Raw genomic sequence first — 26,662 nt, 5'->3', positions numbered from 1 at the left:
TGTCTTAAAAATCTCCAGTTTGCAGCAGCCACAATTTCTTGAGGGAAACCATTCCACTGATTAATTGTTCTGTCAGGAAATTTTTCCTTAGTTCTAGGTCGATTCTCTCTTTGATTAGTTTCCATCCTTTGCTTCTTGTCCTGCCTTCAGGTGCTTTGGAGAACAGGCTGACCCCACTCTTCTTTGTGCAACCCCTTAGATATTGGAACACCGCAGGCATGCTGGTTTCTTTTGAAAAGAATCTTTTTCTTCTTCTTCATTGGAATTGTGCTAGACTTTTGGGGTTTTTTAAAGTCTTTTTTTAGTGTCGTTTGGGAACTAATATAATTGTATTAGTGTATATTAAAACATAACTGGAGCTACATTGGGATACGATGTCATAATTAATGTATCAGGTGTTAAGTTTTCTAAATCTATCTTTATCATAATCAGACTCCAATATTTATATTTAAAACCGTTTTGAAAAAAAAAGCCGAATATAGAATAAAATACCGAAAATAAACAAAGCCACGCTCTACAGTCCCCACCCATCTCTTTGCACCGGCCAAAGGAAGAAAACCTTCGCCTTTCTGCAAAGCGAGCGGGAAACCAGCTGTGACCATAAGTAAAGATGGCTGCGACACTTTCAAATTCCGGTTCCGCCCTTCCTCGATCACGCGATATATCACGGCGGTCGGTTACGGCGACGCGTTTGGGACAATTTAGGTCATTTCTCTTTTTTGTTTTTGTTTCTTTGAGTTCCGCGCTGTGGAGCGACGTGCTCCGCCACTAACGGCTCCTGACGGAGGAACGGAGCCGGAGGCGGCCGGAGTGGATACTGGGACCAAGGCTTCCGCCTCCCTGCTGGCCTCAGGGTGAGAAATAAAGAGAGAGTTGGATTGGGGCCTGCTCTCCGAATTAGCAGTGGGGCAAAACTGGGGAGTTGGTATAGGAATCCTTGCTGGGTTCCTTGCTGTTCTCATGTACCGTTTTCGTATGCTGAGGCCTCCCCCCTTCCCCACAAAAGGCTCGGCCCCGAGGTCCTTTTGCTTCCTTGCTTCAACAGCTTTGCTCGGCTGTTGCTCCCCTCCGCCCTCCCCCCCTCAGAGCGTAAGACTCGGCTATCTTCTGTCGCGTTAACGCCTTCTCTTCCTCCATTGATTTCGTCTGCTTCTCCCCCACCCCCCCTTTTTTTTGCGGGTTTGCTGATACTTATTTTTATCTGACGTAATGTGTAACCCATCTTGGGCACCCCATTTAAAGGATTCGAGAAACTGGAGCAGGTTAAGAGATGAGGGGGGCTAAAAACGAAGCCCCCCCCTAAGAGAGATTGAAGCCATTGGGAAGGAAGCCTGAGGGAGACTTGATAACTCTTTAAATTACTAAAAGTATGCAGGTGGGAGAGAAAGACCTGTCCCTTCTCATTCCCCCAAAAAAACCCCAATAAGTTTTAAGTTGAAGGAACCAGGAAGTCAGATTCTGGTTAGCGGAAACTTTCTTACAGTCGGAATAACAGCTTATTTAGTGGAACCAATTAACGAGAGAGGTGAAGGGTGTCATTTTAGGTATTCCAGAAAGGAGCCATCTGGCTGGGATGCTTTAATTGGATTCTTGCACTAAACAAAGGATTGTACTTAATGACCTAAATGACCTTTCCAGCTCCGTGATGCTATAATTCATTTACCCTCCTTAGTACTGCTTTGACTGTTACCTTTATATTTATAGGCAGAATGCAACTGAATGCCAGGTGCTGATGACCTGTGCCAAAGCTCCTACCCAGCTGGGAAGTTCCTGAGTTGTTATTAACTAGGGTGAAAAATGAGGACCTGAGATCAAATGGATTTACCATTCGATCATTAACTACACAACAGTTTTGAGATACCTTATGGCAGGGGTGTCAAACTCGCCACATCACGTGACATGTTGCGACCTATCGTGACTTCTTTCCCCCCCCCCCCGGAGCTGGGGTAGGCACGGTTTTGGCATGACGCATTCAGCCCACGGGCCGGCAGTTTGACACCCCTGCCTTAAGGATTAGCAAATTTATTGCTGAATACATTTTTGTGAAGTAACATGTTTCATCAGAAATATGGAATGTAGTTCTGGGAACCACTATAAAGACATGCAACAATTCATGGGGAGGTGGGCAGAAGGAAAGATGAGATACAGAATTATCATAAATAGTGGCTTTCACTTAGATTCTATTCACACAACTGTTCAGACACACTCAGCCTATGCTGAATTGGAGTTTTAAATATATCTTTACAGCACATTGAAAGGCAGACAGTCTAGTGGTTCAATTTTTGGTCAACAATAAATGATATTTGTATTAGCAATAGCAACACTTCAGCACAGGCGGATTGTCATGGCAGGAATCTTATGTAGTTATACAAATCACAATTTTCTGCCATTCTGATTGCCCCTTTTGAAATAGATGTAAATAGTTGACTCTCCTAATGCACTATGTTATGTTTCTGATTCCAGTTTAGCAAAAGTTTGTAGCGGAATACTTAGATTCCTCATATTTCCTATTACATCTACCTTATTTGTACTTAAATAAAATTGAGTGGTGTCCATTTTTCTTTGTAAATATTATCTGATGGGGTATATCTGGTTGTGGATATTTTGTGCTATTTTAGCATATCAATTGGTTTCTGTGTTTGCACAACATTATAAGCCAGAAAGCTAGTGAAGCTTGGTTTTTTTCTTGAGCAACAGTAAACTGAGAATTTAACAAAAAAAAACCTGAGAATTCGAAAAAAATCATTACTGACCCTTGGTTTATTATTATAAGAACCCTTGGTTTATTATTATAAGAGCATACCTAGACTTATAATCTCATTTATTGGAGAAAGTAATACACCAGTGTTCATGTATAATGCTAAGCTAAGGTTTTTCAGAAGCTAGGGACTCGATTGACACAAATTTCTAAACCATGATGCGTGGCTTTACATTTCAAGTTAAAGCAAGAACAAGAAAACATACTTCTATCTCAGTTTAGATATGAAACTAATCCTTTGGTAGCAAGTCCTTAATTGATTTAGTTGCCAAATTTCAATTCCACAAGAATCATCGAACCTTGATTTTTGACACATTCTCTTAAGTAAAGCTATTTGAAATTCCTTGATTCAAAAATTATTGCCTTATGAGGCACCATTTTGCCCAGTTAAAGATTATGGGAATGAGAATTTTAGTAGTACAGATAGTCCTCGACTTACAATGAAAAAAGTGACTTACGACCTTTTTTCACACTTATGACCGTTGCAGCATCCCCTTGGTCACATCAAAATTCAGATGCTTGGCAACTGACTCATTTATGACAGTTGCAATGTCCTGGGGTCATGTAGTCATCTTTTGCGACCTTCTGACAATAAAAGTCAGTGGGGAAGCAAGATTCATTTTAACAACTGCGTTAACTAACTTAAAAACTGTGGCAAGAAAGGTCATAAAAGGGGGTAAAACTCACTTAACAACTGTCCCGCTTAGTTAAAGAAATTTGGGGCTCAATTGTGGCCATATGTCAAGAACTACCTGTATATAGATAGATGATTAACTGGGAATGATTAAGCTTGTTACAGTGATCTCAATCCATATGATGTCACATAATGTGATCTCTATAAGGCGACATAATTTTATTGTAAAGGATGAAAAAAATCAGACAGCCGACTCAGTATATATTTAATGTATTGTATTCTCTTTATGGGATTTACCTATCCCACAGGCTTAAATAGTTATATTCTGCATCTTATCTTTGCAGTTGCTAGGATCAAAGCATAGAAGAAGGGCAAGTACTATAGCTTTTAGTCATAATTAGAAACACATTATTTTTTGTTAAATATGGATTAATTATTTCACAGATTTAGGAGCTGTGTTCTTGCTGTTTAAGTCTTCACTAGCTTTATTGTGAATTATAATTCCACTCTTCTAAAAATCAGAGTTGAGAATTTAAAAAAGAAGTGACATTTCTGAATCTTTGTGAACTTTGAAATATGTGGAAGCTATTTGGCATATTTTTATGAAATTCATATTATAGAATACATAGATATCATTTAAAATGTCTATTAGTATTTTATTTAGTAATATGCCTAATATTCTTTCTGTTCTTCTTCTTCCCCTTACAGCTCGAAAAGCAATTGTCATGCTGTCTTATGTAGAAAAGTTCTACTGTATAGTCATATTGTTCTGTAAAATAAACAGTGCTATAGTGTAGTAATATTAAAACATTTCAAGCAAACTTCAGAATGAGCAAGCGAACGATCAGTGAAATTCCTTTAGGAAGGTTAGTGAAAGTTGAAGAATTACACTTGTACTTATACTAGTGAGTAGTTGTAGTATCTTTGTGTATTACAATGTGACTGTTTTGCATAAATGTTCTTTGGCCAGATAGATTTCCTTCCTTTCAAATTAAAATACTCTTCATTTTTCTCTAGTCTTGAATGGCTCAAAGCTTGTGTTTATTTTCTGCTTGTGTATAATCTTTCACTGCCAAGCAGGACTAGGGCACTGATCAGTAATAATTTGGCTGTATTGATTTACTCATTTATTGCCCTTTTTAGTAATATACTATATTTTCCAAAATACTCTTGTTTGTATGTAGACAAATACTGATTCTAATATTGAAATACTTTTCCAGATGATCTTCAAAAATTTAAAATCAGATTTCTATAAACATTTATATATTCTACTTGTATCATCAGAGGAAAAAAATAAGAATTCACGGTTCAAATGAATTTGAAATTTATTTGGATCTTTTTAGAGTAAACATTTGTACTTCATTGCAATCATAAAGATAGCTCCCACATACTATAGGTGTGCTTTATTGCAATTGGAAAGATAGCTTCCATATACCATAGGTGTGCTTCAGAGGGAAGGTATCTTAAACTTAAGAAGTTGGCTACAATGCCAGTGTTTTGTTTTGTTTTGTTTTCATTTTCTTATAAGAACTTAAATTATATAACGAAAATCTTGTAGCAAGTCATGCAGTAATTTTGTTGCTAAAATAATTATGTCATGTTTTCTTCTGGACAAGCATAGTATATATCATTGTGTGGGTATTTACAGTATATATCCAGTTACTGGATAATGAAATTCAAAATCTGTGCTAAACACATCAAAGTTCATTTTGAATAGGACTAAACAAAAACTCATTTGGATACTCAGTTATATTGTTATGATGGTTTTAATCTTTAATCTTTGTATGCCATCAGTCACTGCTATAAGATGGATAATTCTACAAAATTATTTAAATAATTAGTTTGATTCTATAGAATTCTGGGCCTGAAGGATATATTCATAGTAGTGATTTTTTTTTTCTCCACAAGGAAATATTTTGTGTGGGCATACTGGACATTTGTAAAAAGCATTTTCTTTTGTTCTGCTGAAGATTTTGCTGCAGTTTCTTGAACCACAGAACAGTCATGCTCAAAAGAAATACTGCAACTCAGCTTGAGCTGCGTCATATATGCTAGTCTTTTGTAATATTAACAAGGCACCTTTGGCCACCCCATAAAATGTCTAATTTTATTCAAGGCTCTTCTGGTTCTAACCCAGCAGATTTCAGTGAGTTTATCCTGATCTGCTATTTTTCTACAGTAGCTTATCACAATTGAATGTACAAGAGACTGCTTTGAAGTGCTTCTGCTCCTTTCTAGACAGCTATTTTGACTCCATAATAGTTCAGAAGCCTGTTTATTGCTATGTTGTTTTTCATCTTTATTGAAACTATTGAATAAAGTAATGGGGCAAAGACTGGAGTGGCTTAATCTGTGCTCTATGCAAATCACATATGGTAGTCCTTGACTTACAACCATAATTGAACCCAAAATTTCTGTTGCCAAGTAAGGCAGTCATTAAGTGAGTTTTGCTCCATGTTCCTTTTGCCATAAGTGTTAAGTGAATCACTGCAGTTAAATGAATTATGTGGTCGTTAAGCGAATCTGGCTTCCCCTATTGACTTGGCTTGTCAGAAGCCAGCTGGGAAGGTTATAAATGGTGATCACATGACCTTAGGACAGTGCAACTGTCAGAAATACATGCCAATTGCAAAGTGCCCAAAGTTTGATCGCATGACCATGGGAATGCCAAAACAGTCATAAGTGTGAAAATAGCTCGTAAGTCCCTTTTTTCAGGGCCATTTTAACTTTAAACGATCACTAAGCAAATGGTTGTAAGTCGAGGACTACCTGTACAGTTCTGTTTTTCCTTTTGAATTGGGGGAGGCTGATCCCTGGCTATGGTATTGGAGTGGATGGTGCCGACAAGTGAAGCTCAAGCCTGAGAACATAGAAGATTAATGAATAATTCCGCAGTTTGTATGAGAAGAATTCAATCTATTTAGTTACATTTTCCCTGGAGAGAATGCTGTAAGTCCATAGCTTGAGAGTATTCCTGGGTCTTTCGTTGTCAATTAAGGCTAAAGTGAAATTTAATGTCTGCTCCCTTTTAACAATCATAGCTAATATTCCAATTAGAAACTGGCAATTTCCTTTTTAATTTTTGCAAAGTTGTGTACATCGGGCTTTTTTTAAGACTGCCTGGACGCTGGAATACAACTGCCATTTGGTACCAGGCATATTATTACTTTTTATTAGTTTTGATACTCATTGAAAATGCCTGATTTTGAGATACAGATTTTATGTTGTAATACCTGACACAAGTCTCCTTTCTTAAGTCATCCAGAGCAGCCTTTGTTCATAGGTCTTTTCATGCCAAGATTCAGAGAACAGACAAAAGATGGAAACCTTTTTCTTGTAGTTTCTATTCTATTTCTTGCATAGCCCCTACTTTTAATCCTTACCTTTTCTAGGCCTTTTAAGTATATTTTATTTTTTGTAAAATGTATTTAACTGTCTTAGGGTGCAATAGATTATGAATTGTGATATATCAATAGATGAGACTATGTCAGTACTTTTGCTACAGTCTTTCTGTAGTTAGCGTGCTGAAAATTTGTGATGTTAGTATCTTAGTCATGTTTCTAAATTGATTGCTTTGCGTTGGCAATTTGCTCCTTAATATTTCATGCTACCCTTCTAAAAAAAGATGATGTGCAGATTTTCCTATATAAAATTGGGATTCCAATGATTAATAGAAATTTCTAGCAGTAATTTATATCCAGTGTTAATCACACGGACCTGACTGTTTAATAAGTTAATAGGCTACAATAAATAAACCTTGTGATGTGAAAGAGTCTTTGAAAAAAATGCACTTGTTATCATATGCAATATAAATCATTGTACACTAAAAACATGTTATTGTTGGTTTATAATTTGAATTGCTTCATCTCATGTTAGGATGAGCACAGCGGCATTCCCATCTCCAGCTGCCGAAATGGCAGAAATGAATCGGATTCAATATGAAATTGAATATACCGAAGGGATCAACCAGAGAATGAGAGTTCCAGAAAAACTCAAGGTAGCACCACCCAATGCGGACCTTGAGCAAAGTTGTCCTGAAGGAGGGCTCCCATATGCCAGCGTAACAATGCAGGTGCCAGAACGGATTGTAGTGGCAGGTATGTTTAGCTTTAGATGAGGAGTTCTTAACCAAATTATCGTTGTGATAGATTTCAGGGATTTCATGAATTTCAGTGGAAAAAGAATCACAACTCTTTTTTCAAATGTATTATATGTTTATTTTTTAATACTTTGATCATTGTATTTGAGCATAACTGATTTATTTTGCAATACAGGTAGTCCTCAATTTATGATCACAATTGAGCTCAAAATTTATGTTGCTAAGCGAGACATTTGTTAAGTGAGTTTTGCCCCCTTTATGACCTTTCTTGCCACAGTTGTTAAGTGAATCATGGCAGTTGTTAAGTTAGTTACATGTTTGTTAAGTGAATCTGGCTTCCCCATTGACTTTGTTTGTCAGAAGGTTGCTGAAGGTGATCACATGATCCCAGGACACTACAACCATCATAAATGTGAGCCAGTTGCCAACTGTCTGAATTTATATCACGTGACCATGGGGATGCTGCAACGATTGTAAGTTTGAAAAATGGTTATAAGTTACTTTTTTCAGTGATGTTGTAATTTTGAATGGTCACTAAATGAACTGTTGTAAGTCGAGGACTACCTGTATTGTCTATGTCTTTTATGCATTTAAATACATTTCTCTGAAAAGGGGTTTCTAGAGTTCATCAGTCTTTCCAGGTAAACCATGACACAAAATAGTTAAGGACTCCTTCTTTCTTTTGTCAGCTCTGTATCTACCTACTGTACATTATACATATATGTGTTGTGTGTAGTGTATATTATTGAAAAATGGTATCTGTATACCAGTATGTAATGATTCCAAAAACATTGGCTACAATCACTAGATAATCTTATGCTTTGGATCACACAGTAAATTTATATTTGAAGTTAAATATAAAGCACCATGTTTCTGCAGTCCATTGAAACACAGTAAATAACTCAATGTATTATTGACTTTAAAATTAACTCTTTTGTAGGTAATAGCGAAGACATTCCACTTTCTAGGCCCCCAGATCTAGATCTTTTACAGTCAACTACATTCAAATCTCTGTCACTGAAAACACCTCCCCGGGTTATTTCACTTAGTGATCGTCCGCTAGATTTTCTGGACCTAGAAAGACCTCCTCCTCAAACTCCTCAGAATGAAGAGGCTAGTATACTTCTTTTTTCTTTCTTTCTAATATCACATTTGATTTTAATATTTTATTAAAGTCAAAAACAAAACATTGAAAATGTTCTGCATGATAATCCTGTTCAGAATACAGAGAGTTCTTGAATTACAATGACAATTGGACCGGAATTTCTGTCACTAACTGATGCAATCATAAAGTGCAATGTTACACAACTGCATTGCTTAGCAATGGCAATCCCTGCAATCCTGTTGCAGTTGTTAAGCGAGGATTGTAGATCATTTGCAACTTCCTACCAACTTCCAACAACCATAGTCAGTGGGGAAGTCCACAAGAAGTTGCAAGTCCCAGCAGATTCGCAAGCAGGCTGGTAGGCAGGTAAGTGACTGCTGCTGGTAGGGGAGGGTGCACAAGGTAGTACAAGTAATGGGGGAAGCAAGGCACTGACATGGTGGGGCTTGAAATGGATGCTGCTGGATGGGTGAAGTGCCAGTAGCTGAGGAGGGTGTGCAAGTGGCCAGGGAGTCACAGCACAAGCATAGCATAGTATGTGGAAGGTGTGCAGGTGGCTGGCATGGTGCAGGCTCAGAGGAGATGGGGGGGGATGTACAAGTGGGGGAGACTTCCATGAACAACTTGCAACTTTCACTGCCGGCTTCTCGGTTGACTTTATTTGAGGGAAGCCAGCAGGAAAGGTCACAGTTCATGCTTATGTGACATCGAATGGTACAAACTCCATAAGTGTGAACCAGTTGCCAAACAGCCAGATCATGATCACATGATGATCATGAAATTAGAGGACCAATCATAACCATTATTCATTCAGCATTGTCATAACTTTGAATAGTCATTGAATAAGTGGTCATTACCTGAGGACTACCTACGGTATAAAATCTATTCAGTATGACTTAAATAAGTTTGGAGATATGCCAGAGCATCACTTTTTATAAAATAAATTGATTATTTGTTTTCATTTCACCAGTATCCTTTCTATAATACTGTATATTAATAAAATTTATTTTGTTTAAAATAATACAAACTATCAGAGTTGGAAGGGCCCTTGGAGTTCTTCTAGTCCAACACCCTGCTTAAGCAGGAGACCTTATATGAGTGTAGACTATCCAATCTCTTCTTTAAAAACTGTTGAGATTAAGATGCTGAAAGAAAATACATGCCTTTTTAAATATTCTTTTGGTATATCTTTGTTAACAGAAACATAGACTTCTAAGTTAAAAAAGTCACAAATAATTTGTCATTTTAACAACTCTTCAGTTATTACACTCTATTTTCTACACAATAGATTGCTAGTATTGAAAATATACCATGCACCTTATTTCAAATATTAACTTTATATTAGTTTTTGCAAAGTGATGTGGAAGGATGAGGTTTGAAATGCAGCAGGTTACTCTGAGACCCTCCTGGTGAGTTAATTATAAAAGTGAGAGCTATGCCATCAATTATACTCTTTACAACTACTCTCCATCTCTTTTTATTTTCATGTGCCATAGTTTAATGCTCTAAAGTAGACTTGAAATCCTTTTCTAAGTTAAACTTTATATAGAGGTAATAATATATAATCAGGGATATAGGCCATTAATTCACTAATGCAAAGGTGATGTGATGGAATGTAGTCCGGATGGATCCCCAGGATTGGAGGGAGGTGCACTCCAGAGGGAGAAGGGGCAGCCCCACCCAGATATCAGGTATGAAAGAGGGTGAAGACAGTCCCTCCCTAATAGGTCACCAAGTATATTGTAGGTGCAGATAATAGAGTCTTTAGTCTGGCAAGATTTGGTCTATAGGTATGAAACAATTCAGCTTGAAAGAATTACGAGATATCATTCTTGGTTTTGGGCCTGACAGGCATATCATCTAAATCTCCAGCTTTACTGGATTCACAATAAATTACAGTTATCTGACATTGCCCATAACTCAGGGTTTAAATGCTTATGCATGAATGACAGAGATTCAATTTCTAAGTATAGAGCTGATAATTGACACATAAAACTTTTATCTGCCCATAATTTATTTAATGATGTATCTCGATATCCATCTACAAAAACAGTCTGGAGAAATGCTATTGGCTATATACTATTATAGGAATTTAGAAGAAAACAAGCTGAGTATCAGATTGAGGCATATTGGGTCTGAAAATAGATACTACATGAACTAGTGGAATTCTATTTTTTGTTACAGGGTAGAATCTTGAAATATGATGAAGACTCTTTTTTTCCCTCTTTTATCAAAGAGAATCAGGATGGGGTAATCTTGAATCTTTTTTCCCCATCCCTTCCTAAGCTGATGTTCTATAACTGGATTTCTTTTTGAATGCTATCTCCATATTCCTCAGCATTGGGAATCCTGATTTATATGAAATGCTACATCAGATTTCCTGGTTACTTTAGCTGCTTCAGGTGACAAGAGCAATCAAGCAAAAACAATCAGGCAGTGTGCATTAGAACATTTATTCATTTCCAATAAGCTGAACTTTTTCTGAATTATTAGTATTATATATGAATCTACACACTTAATTGTATATGAATCTGTTTTAGAGTTATTTGTGAATTACGCATTTTCAAAATCATGGTTGCTAAAATATAGGGGATCATTGTATGAAATATAGATCTTACATTCTAATAGAAAACCCAGTATTTAAAAAGCTTGCATTAGTCAAAATCAGTTGTCTACTAGATTAACCTAGTTATTAATGCTATTGATACAGTAAAGTACTATTTTTTATTTGTTCTTTTTCTCTTTTTTTTTCTGGCAGATTCGGTCAGTAGGAAGGCTGAAAAGAGAACGTTCCATGAGTGAAAATGCAACTCGTCAGAATGGCCAGTTGATGAGAAATGAAGCAGTGTGAGTAGAAAAGGATTATGAATGCATATGTAAATGAGACCTGATCTGTGTTTTTTCTTAGTTCTTGATTAAGAAATGCTTTCAAGCATTTATTTGATCTGTTTACAGCCCTTTGATATTAGCCTTGAGGCTCAAAATTGATCTTGCCTGTTTGTAAATAATGCAATGAAAAAGTTAAAGAATTACAGCTGCTATTTTTAATTCTTTGGATTTCTTTGCTCTCATTTTTTAATGTACAAGGAATGATAGTAGGCAGTTGCATCCATATTTTTGTTTCATAACCAATAAATTAGGATAAGCACTCAGCAGCCTCTTCATTGCATTATCCTAATGCAGCAAGATGGGTGGCAAACAAATTTAATAACTAAATAAACCACATGTATGAAGTCCTGTGATAAATTGCAACCTTAATCTTTAAAGCATACTTAAATCATGGGTACCTTCCTGATGTCCAGCCCATTCTTTGTTTTATTTTCAGATATTCTAATTACATAAAATGGAGAGCTAGGATGCTGCACCTTTAATCCCATTTCCTCCCAAGGATATCTATATGGCTCACAAATTCGTTTTTAGAAAATAAAAAGTGGATATTGATAACCCGCTGGCTTATTGGGAAGCAAGCGCTTTTCCAATAAAGACAACAAAAGTGTTAGGAAGGTTATAGAAGTCCAGAGGGAGATGGTTGGCAGCAGCCATGCCTGTTTGTTTTTGTAATATGTATGTTTTTTGACTGGCTGTGATCATTATGACAGCCATTTTATAAATATGTAAGCCATCCTACCATGGCAACCATTTTAAGAATATGTCCCCAATATGCTGTTAATGTTATGGGTGTTCTCTGAATAATTTCTTAAAGGTTTTCCATCTTGTTTCTTTCACCTGCAATTGGGGAAAAGCTGGAAGAAGGAAGCTAGATGAAGCAACTAACTGGTCTCCTCCCTGTGAGGCATATTTAAAGTTGTTATTCAAAGGACAAACAATCCAGAGATATAAATAAACTAAGATGTATTAGATAACAACTATTCTGAAACTCTGTCCAGTCAAAACCAATTTTAAAGATAAAGAAACATAAAATAAAATTATAAAGCAGAAATCTTGAGGTTGCCTGCCAGCTATTAGCATTTGAACTGAGCGGCTATATCAGTCATCTGATGACATTGTGGAGAGGTATATTATATTGCATTGTAAGGATTGGACATTATTTCTAAATTTGTCTTTATCATCTCATTTGTATTTGCTAATATGTATTTTTGCTATTCGTGTCACTTTTTTGCAAGTAAATGATTAATAACTGTATCATTTTCCAAATACATCTGTGATAATTACAAGGAATTCTTCCTATAACTTCTCTTCTTCACATGACCTCTTATTATTTCAATTAGATATTTCACACAGGTTGCGTTCAAAGGCCTGAAGATATATTGATGTTTTAATCTTCAGTTTAGATATATAAACTATTACCTTTATTGTCCTAATTTATTATCCAGCATTTTTACAAAAAACCATGCTTTTCCTCTTTTAGAAATGCTTATATATATTTGTAGGTGGAACTGTTCTGTGCTATAGTAAATTAACTATATGAGAATCTAGCACATTAGTTGTAACAATGAAAAATTCTGTATCCAAACCTTATCAACTTAGAAGATTTTAGTTCCATTTTTTGTCTACATAAAGAAAATATTATTTTATATGTCATCACCATTTCGTCCCATAGTGGTGTGTGTAAGTGCCTACCCTGATCATCTTTTGACATATAATGATGCTTAAATGCTCCTCAAAATTAATAATAACTAGATGCAAGAAGTGATGATCAACCATAATGCCTTCTCTGCTTAATTAATTTAAAGAGAACACTTTCCAATAATCAGAACTGTTATTCATGATAGCAATATATTGAGACTGACTGGAAAACAAAAATGTCCCAGTACCAGTCATCTTTTATAGCTAAAAATGAAATACAAGTATGTTTACTAACAATTGATTAGTCACTGTTTATTGCATTATGTCAACATTTGTTTAGCCATGTTATCTGAAATGAAGCTTATTGGATTGTATTGCAGTATGTAGCACTTTTAATTATGTACATACCACACATGTACGTACATGGTGTGCATGTGTGTTTGTGTATAATAAAATTAGATATGAACATAATTCATCTTGTGGATAAATTCTAGAACTCTGATTTTTTTTTTATCCCCAATAAATAAATATCCTGATTGGGTAAATTTCATCATAAATAGTAACTAACTGGAATGGAAGAGAGATACTGTTTATATTTTCCTTTCCACAAATAAGATGTATCTATTCAAGCTTTCAGGGTTGTTATTATACTTTATTCCATCTTTTTTATACATAATTCAAGATGGTGACTTGAGGGTTGCCAATTATTCTCTCAGATCAGTTTAGAAAAATGCAATGTGTGTAATTTGAATCATATATTTGATTCATTAGTTCACTTTAAATTTTATGGCCATAGATTCTTTGCAAATATTACATAAATTCAAGGATTTAGCAAATATGTAGAGTGCTTAGTGTCAGATTTATTTCTTCAATATGTACAGTATCTACACGTAAAGAAGTTTTCTGATGCAAAATTGTTGTCAGCAAATTATGCAAACCTGTGGGCTTTGTACAATAATTTAGAGATCTTGGCTACATTAAAATTTTAATTACATTAAAAATGCAAGCTTCATCCTTAATATAACTGGAATGGAAAAGATAAACACAGAATAGTTTTGTACAGCAAGGCCAGTCTTGGTTTGCATATTAATAACATTATTTTGGGGAACCTCAAGCTGAAAAGTATTACATACATGCTTATATGTTTAATTTTCACAATTATGGGAAATTTGATATCAGTTATATTAGTATTAATATGGTCTATTTTTTTGTAAGTGCCTCTATGTAAATGATTCCTAAGTCAATCCATATGTATATGTTCCTTACAGTATACGGTATGTCATCCAAAACCTAGGGAAGGGTATTAACTCATAGCTGACCATTGCTTTGCTTATATTGGGTTCAACATTCACTTTCCACAAAGACAAACAAGCTGGGGAAAAATCTCAAATTCTTGATAGCCACTGCTAATCAAAATAAGTGGTACTGAGCTAAGTGAACCATGTGCTTGGTTTAACATAAATTCATTAGTTTTGTTCTCACATATGCTTTTGATACAAATTTTAATGTCAGACTTCTGAGGTTTCAAACACTTTTACATTATCAACCTTGCAGAAACTCATGGGAAAATATTTGTGATAATAAAGCAACAATTTAGGTGTTTTAAAATGTGTAAACTCATTTACTAACAGCTACAAGTGAGGCCAAGTTTAAAACAATTTTTAATTTATAACAGGTCACTTATATTGAGAAATTTAAGGAGTTATTGTCCCTCCAGCTAATTCTATTGTCAAGAGCTTTATTTATTTTTAGCTAGGTTTTAGTTAGTAAAAAAAAAATTAGGTGGAAAGCAGGAAATATATGAACAAACCAAAAAGAAAGAAAGAAAGAAAGAAAGAAAGAAAGAAAGAAAGAAAGAAAGAAAGAAAGAAATCTAATTTGCTAAAAAAAATATTGGGGACTCCAGTGTAATTTAGACTCAAAACAACAGATCAATAGTCTGATTTTAAAAAGATCTTAAGAATATAATACATTTTAAGAATTCATAACATTTAACTGATTAAAAAATATTTTAAATGGACAAGCTAGCTTGTGTGTCACCAGAAAAGGAATATATAAATATTACAATTACTTGAAAGGAAAATGGTCCAGAATTTAAGTTGAAGTACACCTCCCAACAAAGAGTTAAACTTAAAAAATTGTCCTTAAAAATTGTTATCATTTTCACAATACCTTTCACAAAGGTAAATCCTATAGTAAATACCGTACATAAACATCATCCATAGGGCTTGTATTTTGCTTTGAATAGTTAGCTGCTAGTGATATTCAAAGTCATACGATCAGAGAAATCTACAAAACTGAGCTTATTGGAAGAATACTCTTGTTTTCATTTATATATTATTCAGGATTATGCTGGCAGCTTTTCTAGTTTGTCTTTTATGTAAAATATGAGTAGAAGCTGTCGACATTATTTCATACAGCTATAATTTCAGAATGTAATCTAAACATAATCTTCCTAAAGTGTTTAGTTTACGGACCAAAATCTTTTTGTATAAAATGTAAAATTTAGTTTCAGTTTAGGATCTCCAATAGAAATATTCACAAACACCTATACAGCAAATTTCCATTCTGTGCATTATTTTTGAAAGATTTTGCTTCAGAATAAATTTTTGAATATGTTTTGCTTATTTGGGATATGTCTAGAACTTATCACCACCTCTGGTTAGTTGTTTCTTTTGCAGTCTATTCTCATAATCTCAACAAAGCTTTAATTATTTTGCAAAAAGTAAATATCATTATAGTTTTATCTAAACTTCATATCTGAGAGCAGTTTCAGAATAGCTTCCTTCTACGGTTTAAAATAAATATTTGAGCCTACAGTATTTTATACTGTACAGCAGATTTTAATCAAAATCACATGCTTCGCAGTATGTCATTCCTATAAGAAAGAGGGAACACTGCATATATTGTGTCATCTCTTGCAAATGTTTCTTCTCTCCCATTGAGATGGAAGGGGGAGTTATCAGACCTAGATGAAAAACTAGGACCAATCTTTTGAAAAAGTAATTATAACTGAATTAAATGTTATAAATTTCAGTAGGTTTCCCAGTAGGTTAGAATCTATCTCTGGGAATTCATTAGAGTGATTTGTGTTTGTGTTTTGAAAATAGAATTGTATTTTATCATACCTATTGTATATTTAATAAGTTTAGTAAATGTCTACTAAATCAGAGTAGATTCTTTACCAATTATCTTAAAGTGTTTTTTCTACTGAAAGTTTTTCAGGTTCCATTGACATTCTATTTGATAATATTTTACTTATTTATGGTAAAAAAAAAAACTGAGACCAATTGAATTTTTCAACAAGGATTGGTAGAGAAAACTTTTTTTCTATCTGAAACCTGATACTAGTGTTTCTCTCTTCATTTGCTATGCTTGCAAAACAGTGTGACACCATCACCTCAACAGGTTCGTGTCTGCTCTCCCCAAAAGTTTTCTGAAGATGGACCTAGTCTTTATTCTGCTCGGGGCATTTTGTCGCTTATCCAGTCTTCTACTCGTAGGGCTTACCAGCAAGTCTTGGATGTGCTGGATGAAAACCGCAGGTGATTGGCCATCACAGATTCTGCCAATTTACTGCTTTTTTACTTCCTTTTAATTTTCTAGTTTATTAATTTTGATTTTTTTTTAAAGTACACAGCATAAAAGTAATATTTTTTCATGTCTTTTTCTTTCTATTATCTATGACTGACATTTCCAAAATTCACATTTCACGGATAGTTTTATTTCTTATTTGGACAAATTGAACATTTAAATAGCCAGTTAAAATTCTTTTCTCACGGAGTAGAAAAGGGAAACAGGGCACTAAATACAGCTAGACAATCCAAGACAATATGTTCTTTTGTTTTTTCTTAATACAGTAGAATAGCTTTTGTTATTTCTAACTGACTTAGAGAGTATAAAATATTTTCTTCTTATAATATGGTAATCATAGAATTTTTAAAAAAAATAGATGATCAAGACCCAATAACATTGAAGGGGATGGAATTAAAAGTATGATACTGTCTGCAATATCTATAATTCTTGTTTGGAAAAAAATGCCTATAGCAATTTCTTCCTGAAAGTTGCATGGAAAAGATAGCTTATGCAGTTTATATGCATGACTTTCAAAAGCTCTGAGTTATTTTTTCTAACCTGCTGTCAGCCAACTAATTAATAAGAAATCTGTCAAATATTAACCTGTATCTTGAAATTTTATTTGTTATTTAGTAAGAGCTATTACTTCCATTTCTACCAAATAATTAATTAATTTTTTCCATACCAAAAGAGCTTGTTTTTATACATGCTGCATCTGTTTTTGAACCTAGTAATGTTTGGGCTTCTCTTATGAGACCAGAGCAAAGGATCAGGTGTTCTATTGTATTCTGCTATGTCAGCAGAACTTCTATTTAGCAATTTTAGTCCTTATTGTCATTTTTAAGGTCAAATTGGAATCAACATAGGAGTTAGTCACTGATTTTTTTTACTTCAATTGAGATTATAATGGTTCTCCAGAGCAATAGAACAACCTGTTAACACTTCTATTGGAACATATTTCTTTAATGATTACCCTATTTTAGAACTTTGTTGTGCCATATATCTAAGCAGTCCACTTTCTTTACACTAACAGTTTTTGTGGTTTTTATTTAAATACTCATACCTTCTTTTCTACATTAAAAACTAAGTTTCTTGCAGATGTAAAACTTAACTGCAGTACTTGCTTAGGTTTTATAGAGGTAGGTACATTCAGTTCTCCCTGATTATGAATCTTAAAATATTTTCTCAAGATTTTGAGAATCATAGTTTTTAAATTCTATAAATCAATTAGACATAATTCAACCAAGTAATAATAAGGCCTTGAGAAATAATCAGAAATCTAAATAAGTTTATCTTTCTAGTTTATCTCAAATATAATTTTAAAAATCAAGTATTATAGTATTTTCTTTTAAACCCATCTTTAGGTTAAAATTAAACTTCTAAAATTCGCATGCAGGAATGTGAAATTTGGAAAATATATTACTTGCATGGCTACAGTTGCTGATTCTTTTACAGTATTTTTATTTATAGAATTGCTTTTTGCTGTTTTAAGCATATTATTTTATTTAAGCATATTATTTTATTTAACAGTTTTTAAAACTTGGTTTTTGTTCTGCTTTATTTTTCTTTTAAAATATTTTCTGATTCCCGCATATCCCATCCATGCTTTGCATAACTACAGTATGTTCTATTGTCAATTAAAATGTTGATTATATATCATGGCTAATAAATCAATCATAGGATAAACTCTTTTTCTAACATTTCTTTTCTCAAAAATTCTCTTTGACGAGCCTGATCTTAAGGGAACATCTAGGACTCCACTATGAATGTGACACATGTTTTTGCTATCTTGAAAAAAATTCAAAGCATCTGCCTTGTATTTAAGACATCTATAATATGGATATTACTGTTATATCAGAAACTTTCATAGTGAACTGCTGTATTGGTGGATAATTTAAAAGAGATAAGTTCTTCCTGTCATATTGTTTGTCTACAATTTATCTATATCTAGATATATTTATATCTATATCTAGGTTGAGCAAGTGTTTTATAATGTATATTTCATTACAGCCCTTTCAATATACCTTTGACTTTAGATATACTTTTCATTGTAAAAGTATGACACACTTCTTTTAATGTTTAATATAAGTTGCTCAGAGAACTTATTCTGTTGGTTGGTTGTAGAAATACTATATAGTCAAATATAAAGTCTAAAAGGTCTCATTAAAGATTAGGATTCTAGAAAAGTTGAAGAATAAGAGTTTTGTGAGTATGATACAATAGAAGATGAATATGACTTTAAGAGGTAGGTAGACTAAATCTGAGCGGGCGTATTTCCGGCTTTTATATAAGAGTAAGCTAGAGGTTAAATATGCTTCTCTTTTTTTGGAAGATATAATGTACTTGATGCAAAGAATATTAAAATTTACGTTTAAACTGAAGGAAACTACAGTATTCCTGAATGTTGATACTTGATGTGGTACTACTTGAAGTTTTGTTAGTAATGAGTTGAGAATTGTATTATCAAATCAGTATTCTAAAAGCAAATGGGGCCATATCTTAGATATAACCTGTAGCTGCTGCATGCAGGTCTTTCTTTATCCAGTTCTTAGCATCTCATATTAAAATGTTTCAGGTACATGCCGGGGAATGACTTCAGATTGGAAACTTCATTTATGTCTCCATTTGCACATTTGTGTTTAGCTGCCTCCCTTTTTCTTTTTCTTTTTTCTCAAATGTGTAGTTTTAATCTTATCCATTTGTAGAAGCAGTAAGTGTTGCATTGATTTATGTTGCTCTTCAAATGTCCTCATTGTAGATCTAACCTTTCTTTTCATGTAAAACTAAAGTTAGGAGCAGCCGCTACATCTTCAGGGTGCAAAACGCTGGAAATCCTTCAGATTTACTATCCAAAGACTTGCTAGTTGCCATATAAAATACACTTGAATGAACAATAAGGCAGTTGAAAGCACTTAAAAAAACCTGTTTCTCAATCGGTGGAATGTGTATGCACTCATGCAGAAAGACCTGGGAATAGTGTCCAAAGCATTCATGCAAACCTTGCAAATGAAGCAGTGTGATTTTGAAAAAGACAAGGTTTTGCCCTCTTTCTATTCAAGCTCCTGATAACATACATTTGATGTTGTTTCAGACCCAACTAAGCTTTGCAAGTACAATTGACAGATAGATTCCATTGCAAAAAATATCTTCCTCATTTTTTATGGACATGGTAGTTAGTGTGTTAACTGTTTTTTTTAATGCACTTCAACTTTTAATCTCAGAGCAACTGTTAAGTGTTTGTGTGTGTGTGCAGATTACAATACATGCTTAACAGATGTATGTCCTACGCTTCACCCTGTGCCCTAATTTGAGTGTTAAAGAAAGCTTAGCGAGATCAATGACAGTTTTTGCTTTCCTCTGTCTTGGTTCTGAATGGCAGCAGCTAGTTGTCTGCTTTCTTCCCTTTGGCAGATATACTTTTAATCATCATCATCAGTCCTCTCCTGGGACTCCAACCATACCCTCTGAATTAATTAGTTATTGCCTCTTGGCAATCTTCATCCTTTTCTGTCATCTTCAGCACACTTCTTCAGATGGTGCCAAACAATTCTTTAGCAGTGCAAGTTACAGCATGCAAGCAAAATACGTTCTGTGATTTTTATAGGATGATTTACATAAGGCTGGTTAATGAAGTTTTCTATTTTTAATAGAAGTACATAATTCCATATTTTCGATAACAACAGCTTGCTGGGCTATTTGGCATATCCACAATACACTAATACAGTTAAGTGGTAACATCCAGCCAATCTAGGCTTCTCTTGAAAAGCAGTGCCGGGTTAGACCTTGTCTGTACCTGGTAAACCTATGCTTGAACTGACATTCATGTAGAAACAATATATTGTAATTCTCTTTATCTCAGTGAAGCAATTTACATTGCCACAAATCAGGCCAGTGTTTCAGGAAAAACCTCTGGAGTCTTCTCTCCCAATGCTGGCCAAAATGCTTCTAGCTAAGTGGGTTTGGCACATGTTAGAAGATTCAGTGTGCACTGAAGCTGTCTAACCTTGAAAACCTTGGTGGTGTATCGAGATGTCTTTAAATTGAGTAGATTCAGTGGAGGTCCCACAAACTCACAGAAAATCTGGCTAGTTCTGTCTTCTGCAGTGTTCACTGAAAGATCTTCCAAAACTTTCTTCACGGTGTAAGCTCTGCAGAAAAAAGCTGGGAGCATTGTGAAGCAGAACATCATAGTTGCTTTGCTCTTAGAACTGAGGGACACACTTTGCTTTGTAAAATTAACTTGAAAGGGGTGTTTGCCCAAACCTTGAACAATCTAACCCTTCAAAGATTTACACAGCCCTAGTTTTTGGACGGCAAAATGATTAGGAAGTATCAAACCTCTAGTCTAGATTGGAAAATTGAAAATATTTTCAGAATAAGTCAGGGGCAAATAACTTCTGTATTGTTGCCAAAATGGACTTTGTGGACATGACCATACCTTGGAATCTTTATTTTTCCATTTTTATTAAATGTAGATATGCCTTCTAGATTGATAATTTAAATTGCATCCAATTACTTGTAAACATGAACGTTCTTGTGTTTATTGTCTTTTCAATAGAATTCTGTGATATGTTATGTAAAGCATACATTAACTCAGTTCTTAACTAATAATTTGGGGGGAAATAGTTACTTGTCAGATTAAAAAGATTGTATTAAGTATTTGCTCTAAGTGTTAGAAAAATGTCCCATGATGTCTCAGCAGTTGATGTATTTGGCAATTTGTATTGGCCATTATTTTTCTTACTCTAAGATTTCTTGGAAAATGACAATGTTATGTCATAGATTTTTATGAAAACAATTGAAATAGTATTTTTAAAAATTATTCTCGCTGTGAGTGAAAATATGAGCATGTACATTTATTGTTAGTTTGTATTACAACTTTAGGATGCTCAAATGTTTCATGAAATTTTAGAAATTATATGTCAATTAAAAGCAAAATGAGAAATAATAAATGAATACCAGTAATATAGAAGTGATTTTATTATAATTATAAAAAGATATAGACGCATGAACACACAATCTCAATTTGGCAGGGTGGTGTGCTTTGGGTTCCTTCAGTTAAATGTTGCCATCCGTTGGGGACTCCAGAGGTTTGCCTTCGATGCAGTACTGCCTGCCCTCTGGAATAAAGTTCTCTCTGAGATACTGATGGCTCCCAACTTGCTGGCATTTCAGATGGCCCTGTTGACTTGGCTTTTTGCCCAGGCTTTGCTGAGGATGAGTAAAAATGAAATGATTCTGATAAAATTTACCTGTACTTAGAATAGGCCCTTGAAATCAGTGGAACAAAAAATTGTCATAATTGGATTAAGCTAATTATAATCTGGGAAAATCATTTGTACATCATGGAGTATAATATTCCATTATAAAATGGAATATTTTCTAAATATAAATAGGATTTGTAATTGCAATACTGTATAATAGAAATAACAATCTTTGACTTCAGGGCTTTTTTTTGTTCTTCTACTTCTCTCCTTGTTTTTTTTTTTTCCTATTTCCTTCGTATCTACAAATCTTGCCTTAGGCCAGTGTTACGTGGTGGGTCAGCAGCTGTCAGTTCCTCTAGCCGTCATCATGATGAAGCCAGGTAAAGTTGCATTTAGTTAGCTTCTCTGCAAACTAACAAAGGTGTTCCTGAACTAGTTTGCTCAATACATTTTTTTATACTGTTCTGTTTTGAGTGCTCTAAAGAGGCTTGTTCCCCTTCCCCATTTCCTTTTCAAATTTATTTTTTTCTCAGTCCTTATTTTTATTGTTCTTCTGTTGAACACTAGTGTAGCAATATCAGATTTGTTGGATGACTTTCTCATTTATTTAAAATTTAAAACTTAGTTTCCAATGTTCCAGATCTTGGTTTGCACTTAGGATTCCTTCTCTTTGTTTTTTATGATTCCAGTGATCTATGATACATTTATATAGGGTAACAATATTATATCACAATGTAGTAACTGTAGCATAATTTATTCAGGATTTAGGCTACTTCAGTTGCTTCAAAAAGAATTGAAATTCTTTTTTAGAATCTTTTTTATTTTATTTTTTCTTCAGCTCAAGATGTCTTTATTATCCCTTTTGTATTGGCTTGGCTTGCCCAAATTTATTTTCTACTATCTTATTAATTTAAGCTCCTCTCCTATAAATCTTATCCATATATTGATGAAAGTCTCATCAGTACTTTTACTTAGTCCTGAGCTTACGTATGTACTTGGCAACATTTTTCTGAAACATTGGTTTTAAAACTCCTGTTCGGCTACCTAAATTTGGTTTTCAGAATTTTATGATTACATGTCACTTCGTAATTGAGGTGCATCTTCATTGCTGTTTCATCCTCATACTGTCAAGATGGAATATGTATGCCTATCACAAACCTAGCCCTGTCACTCTTCACATAACATTAATACATACTTTTTTAACTAGTTTTCTTAACAAGCTTTAGTGTCTTTGCTCACACACTATACTATAAATCATGACTTACAAATCATAACAGCTGGCAACACATATAGATATTGTTTAAAACAAACCATAATTTAGTGTTTGGGGTTTTGTACACCCAACCTCTGTCTTTAATGTTGATTGGTTATTACCAATAACTAACCCTCAAAGGCATATCTTTTAGTATTTATTTCTTGAAATTCTTCTCATTATTTCACTCTAGAATTAAATACTGTATTTTTCTAGAATTCAAACAGCTTGAAGCATTTCTCACTTCACAGATAATATCTTTCTGCTTTGTTTTGTTTTTGCTATAGTTGCATTTCTTCAGGCTGCATTGAATTACCACTCTGTATGATGTCTAATGGTCTAAGGGTTGTTTTTCAGAAGGTGGTAAAAATGTGTAAAAAAAAGCTGATATTTTACCTGTAATTCTCTTTGTGCCACTGAAGAATGTTTGTATTTTTCTGTCATACAGATATACTCTTTCAAATATAGACACATCGTTAGAGGGAGCATCAGAAGATATGACAGTTGTGGATGCTGCTTCTTTAAGACGACAGGTATCTAAAATTCTTCAGCTATTATAGTTATAATATTTACATAATATAGTTAATTTATATAGTAAATATGAAGTGTAAGGGACCAGAATTGCATTACCATTAACATTTTGAAGTGTATTCATAGTTGGTATCATAAATACAGTTTATCAACAATTGTACAAAGTTATTTTCTCAGCATTCTCAGTTTCTAAATTAATAAAATATAGGAATGTCCCAGCACAAATATGAGTAGAAATATTTGAAAAGGAAAGGCTGTTGAGAAGATATATTCTGTTGCTTTGTTTCAAGTTGCTGAACAAACGCTGCTTGTATTAAGATTTATTTATTTATTGAATTTATTTGCCAACGTCTCATAACTAAACAACTTTGGGCAGCTTGCAGCTTTAAAACATTAAAATCCTAACAAATAAATATCTTTGTCAATAAAAATGGAAATCCCACTCAAGATAAAATTATAGTTAAAAGATTAAAAATTATAGTCCAAAGCGCCTGAAGGCAGGACAAGAAGCAACGGGTGGAAACTAACCAAAGAGAGAAGCAACCTAGAACTAAGGAGAAACTTCCTGACAGTTAGAACAATTAACCAGTGGAACAACCTGCCTCCAGAAGCGGTGAATGCGGCAACACTGGAAGTTTTTAAGAAGAAACTGGACAACCATTTGTCCGAAATGGTATAGGGTTTCCTGCCTCAGCAGGAGGTTGGACTAGATGACCTCCGAGGTCCCTTCCAACTTTATCACTATTATTATTATTAAGATGGGAAGGGAAAGAACAGGATGCCTGTGGGGTTGGTAGAATTGCCTCTTAAATCATCAATCACCTCTAGTGTGACGCTTCCCCATTAGGGTCCCCGGCCAAGATTCATTCATGCATTTTATGTTGTGTCATTCTTCATATACTGTAAAGTTTTTTGTATTATTTGTTGCAAAGCAGTTTTCAGATGAATAAATCTAGAAAAAGGGTTGAACTGTAAGACCAGAAAGCTTTCACAAATGTTTAAAATTAAAAGCCTAGAAAAATATTCAAAATTGCAACAATTACAAATAATCCTCAACTAATGAGAAGTCAAAATTATGAGAGGCTCAGAATGGGTGCTTTATATCTATAATGCACTTCTGCCCATCGTAAAATGTATTGCCATCCCTCCATGGTCATGTGACTGTATTTCAACTATTTGGCAATCAGCTTGTCTTTACAATCAGTTGCACCATACCATGGTGGCATTATGGTGATTTGTGATGTTTTTTACCAGTTTCTGGCAAAACACCCATTTGAAAGAATGGGTTTCCACTTATAACCATGGTGTTTGCTCTATGATTGTGGATTTACTTAATGTGTGCGGTGATGCTACAAAAATATCATAAAATTGGGTTTGGTCACGTGGGTGCCTCAACTTGTGACTGTGACAATTTACAACCACAAACTCAGTCCCAGTTTACATGCTGAAGAATAAAATGTATGGAAACAGAGTGCTAATGATATACCATGACTGCAGTAGCTCCCTGCAAGAAAAGGTGTGATAAAAGTAGTGAAATGCAGGAGATAAAAATATGAATTTGTTAATATAAATACAGAACATGAAAGAAAATGTAGCCCAAATTACAAAGATTGTAAGGGCAAGAGTATTATCTTACCGAAAACAGGTCTTCTATTGGTTAACCCAGTGTTTCTCAACCTTGACAATTTTAAGGCATGTGGACTTCAACTCCCAGAATTCCACAGCCAGCAATGCTGGCTGTGGAATTCTGGGGGTTGAAGTCCACATGCCTTAAAATTGTCAAGGTTGAGAAACACTGGGTTAAACAGTAGGCTTCCAGGATTGAAGTACTATATTGACAGACTCTGCTTGATCACTCAGGTAGTTGTGGAAAATATTAATATTTATTTTTGTCTTTTAGATAATAAAACTTAATCGCCGCCTACAACTTCTGGAAGAAGAAAATAAAGAGCGTGCTAAAAGGGAGATGATCATGTATTCAATCACTGTAGCTTTCTGGCTACTAAATAGTTGGCTTTGGTTTCGGCGCTAAAAATAGCTTCTACATTTAAAAAGATCTGACAGTGGGGAAATACAAAAAAATTACAAAGCCCTTTGTTCCTGTCTCTGAATTGTATGGTGACTTATGACCCCATGCACTGGAAACGTCTGCCACTGTAAAAAAAAAAAAAACCTAATATATTACAGTGTTAAAAGGATGCTTGGACATTTTTTTTCCAAATTGTTGTAACATTCTGTTAACATTTTTTTGCATGATAATGTACATCTGAACTGTATTTTGCAAAGGGAAATGTCTTCACTCTGTAAAGGTAACTACAGACTTCTCTTTGCATAGAAAGACAAACGTGGATTTTTCAAATAATCTACAAAATGGCATAACTTGCGGTAGGTTTTTCCTTTTTTTTGTATTATTAAGTACAGCACCTTTATTGTTAACTAATTGCACTTGTTTCATTTAGCCAAAAATTTTTTGCAGTGGTTTGCCAGATGAAATGGCATCCTAACTTATCTATATCTCTCATTCTGGCAAGTGTACATATTGACTAAAAAACATTATTTGCTAGAATGTCAGGAGATTTTCCAGAGGTATGTGTAAAATGTAGTTTAGCTTTAATTTTGCTTTTTTTTCGTTAAAAAATAAAATCTTAAGCAAGTCTGTTTGAGTGATTTAAAGATTATGGAACAAAGTACCAACAGTAGTGTAATTCATAAAAGTAAAGAGATTGTAATTTCTTATCATTGCACTGAATTGTATTCTTTGTTCTTTGGAACTGTGGAAACTTGAAATTGCAAGTACTTAGCTTTCTATTTTGAACTAAGACATTTTTATTTCTTTAGTTCAACACAGCATCTCAAATCACTGTTTCTATTTAAGTGGTTATTTTCTTGTTTGTTCTTACACTTTGAGTCCAACCATTTGCACATACTTTATTTTCCTACACTAATGTTCACCGTGTGTTTTATTTTAAAAGT

The 26,662-nt window shown here is 34.2% G+C and overlaps 1 protein-coding gene across 4 annotated transcripts; it reads left to right on the top strand.

Moving 5' to 3' along the window:
• The first annotated feature begins 724 nt into the window (after positions 1-724).
• On the top strand, positions 725-25,887 carry MFF (mitochondrial fission factor). 4 transcript variants are annotated; one of them, XM_015816300.1, is made up of 8 exons: positions 725-854; positions 7,269-7,489; positions 8,432-8,604; positions 11,355-11,443; positions 16,510-16,668; positions 22,224-22,286; positions 23,607-23,691; positions 25,590-25,887. In XM_015816300.1, the coding sequence occupies exons 2-8, from the start codon at positions 7,270-7,272 to the stop codon at positions 25,719-25,721; spliced, it is 921 nt and encodes a 306-aa protein (XP_015671786.1). In that variant the 5' UTR covers positions 725-854; position 7,269; the 3' UTR covers positions 25,722-25,887. The 4 variants fall into 4 exon arrangements, with proteins under 4 accessions (XP_015671786.1, XP_015671785.1, XP_015671787.1 ...); XM_015816299.1 differs by lacking the exon at positions 725-854 and adding an exon at positions 4,198-4,258; XM_015816301.1 differs by lacking the exons at positions 725-854; positions 16,510-16,668 and adding an exon at positions 4,198-4,258.
• Positions 25,888-26,662: the final 775 nt, after the last annotated feature.

This window comes from Protobothrops mucrosquamatus, unplaced genomic scaffold, assembly GCF_001527695.2.
Source record: "Protobothrops mucrosquamatus isolate PMUCROS unplaced genomic scaffold, P.Mucros_1.0 scaffold420, whole genome shotgun sequence".
In the NCBI taxonomy this organism is placed as follows: domain Eukaryota; kingdom Metazoa; phylum Chordata; class Lepidosauria; order Squamata; family Viperidae; genus Protobothrops; species Protobothrops mucrosquamatus.
This window is presented reverse-complemented; position numbering and strand designations above follow the sequence as displayed.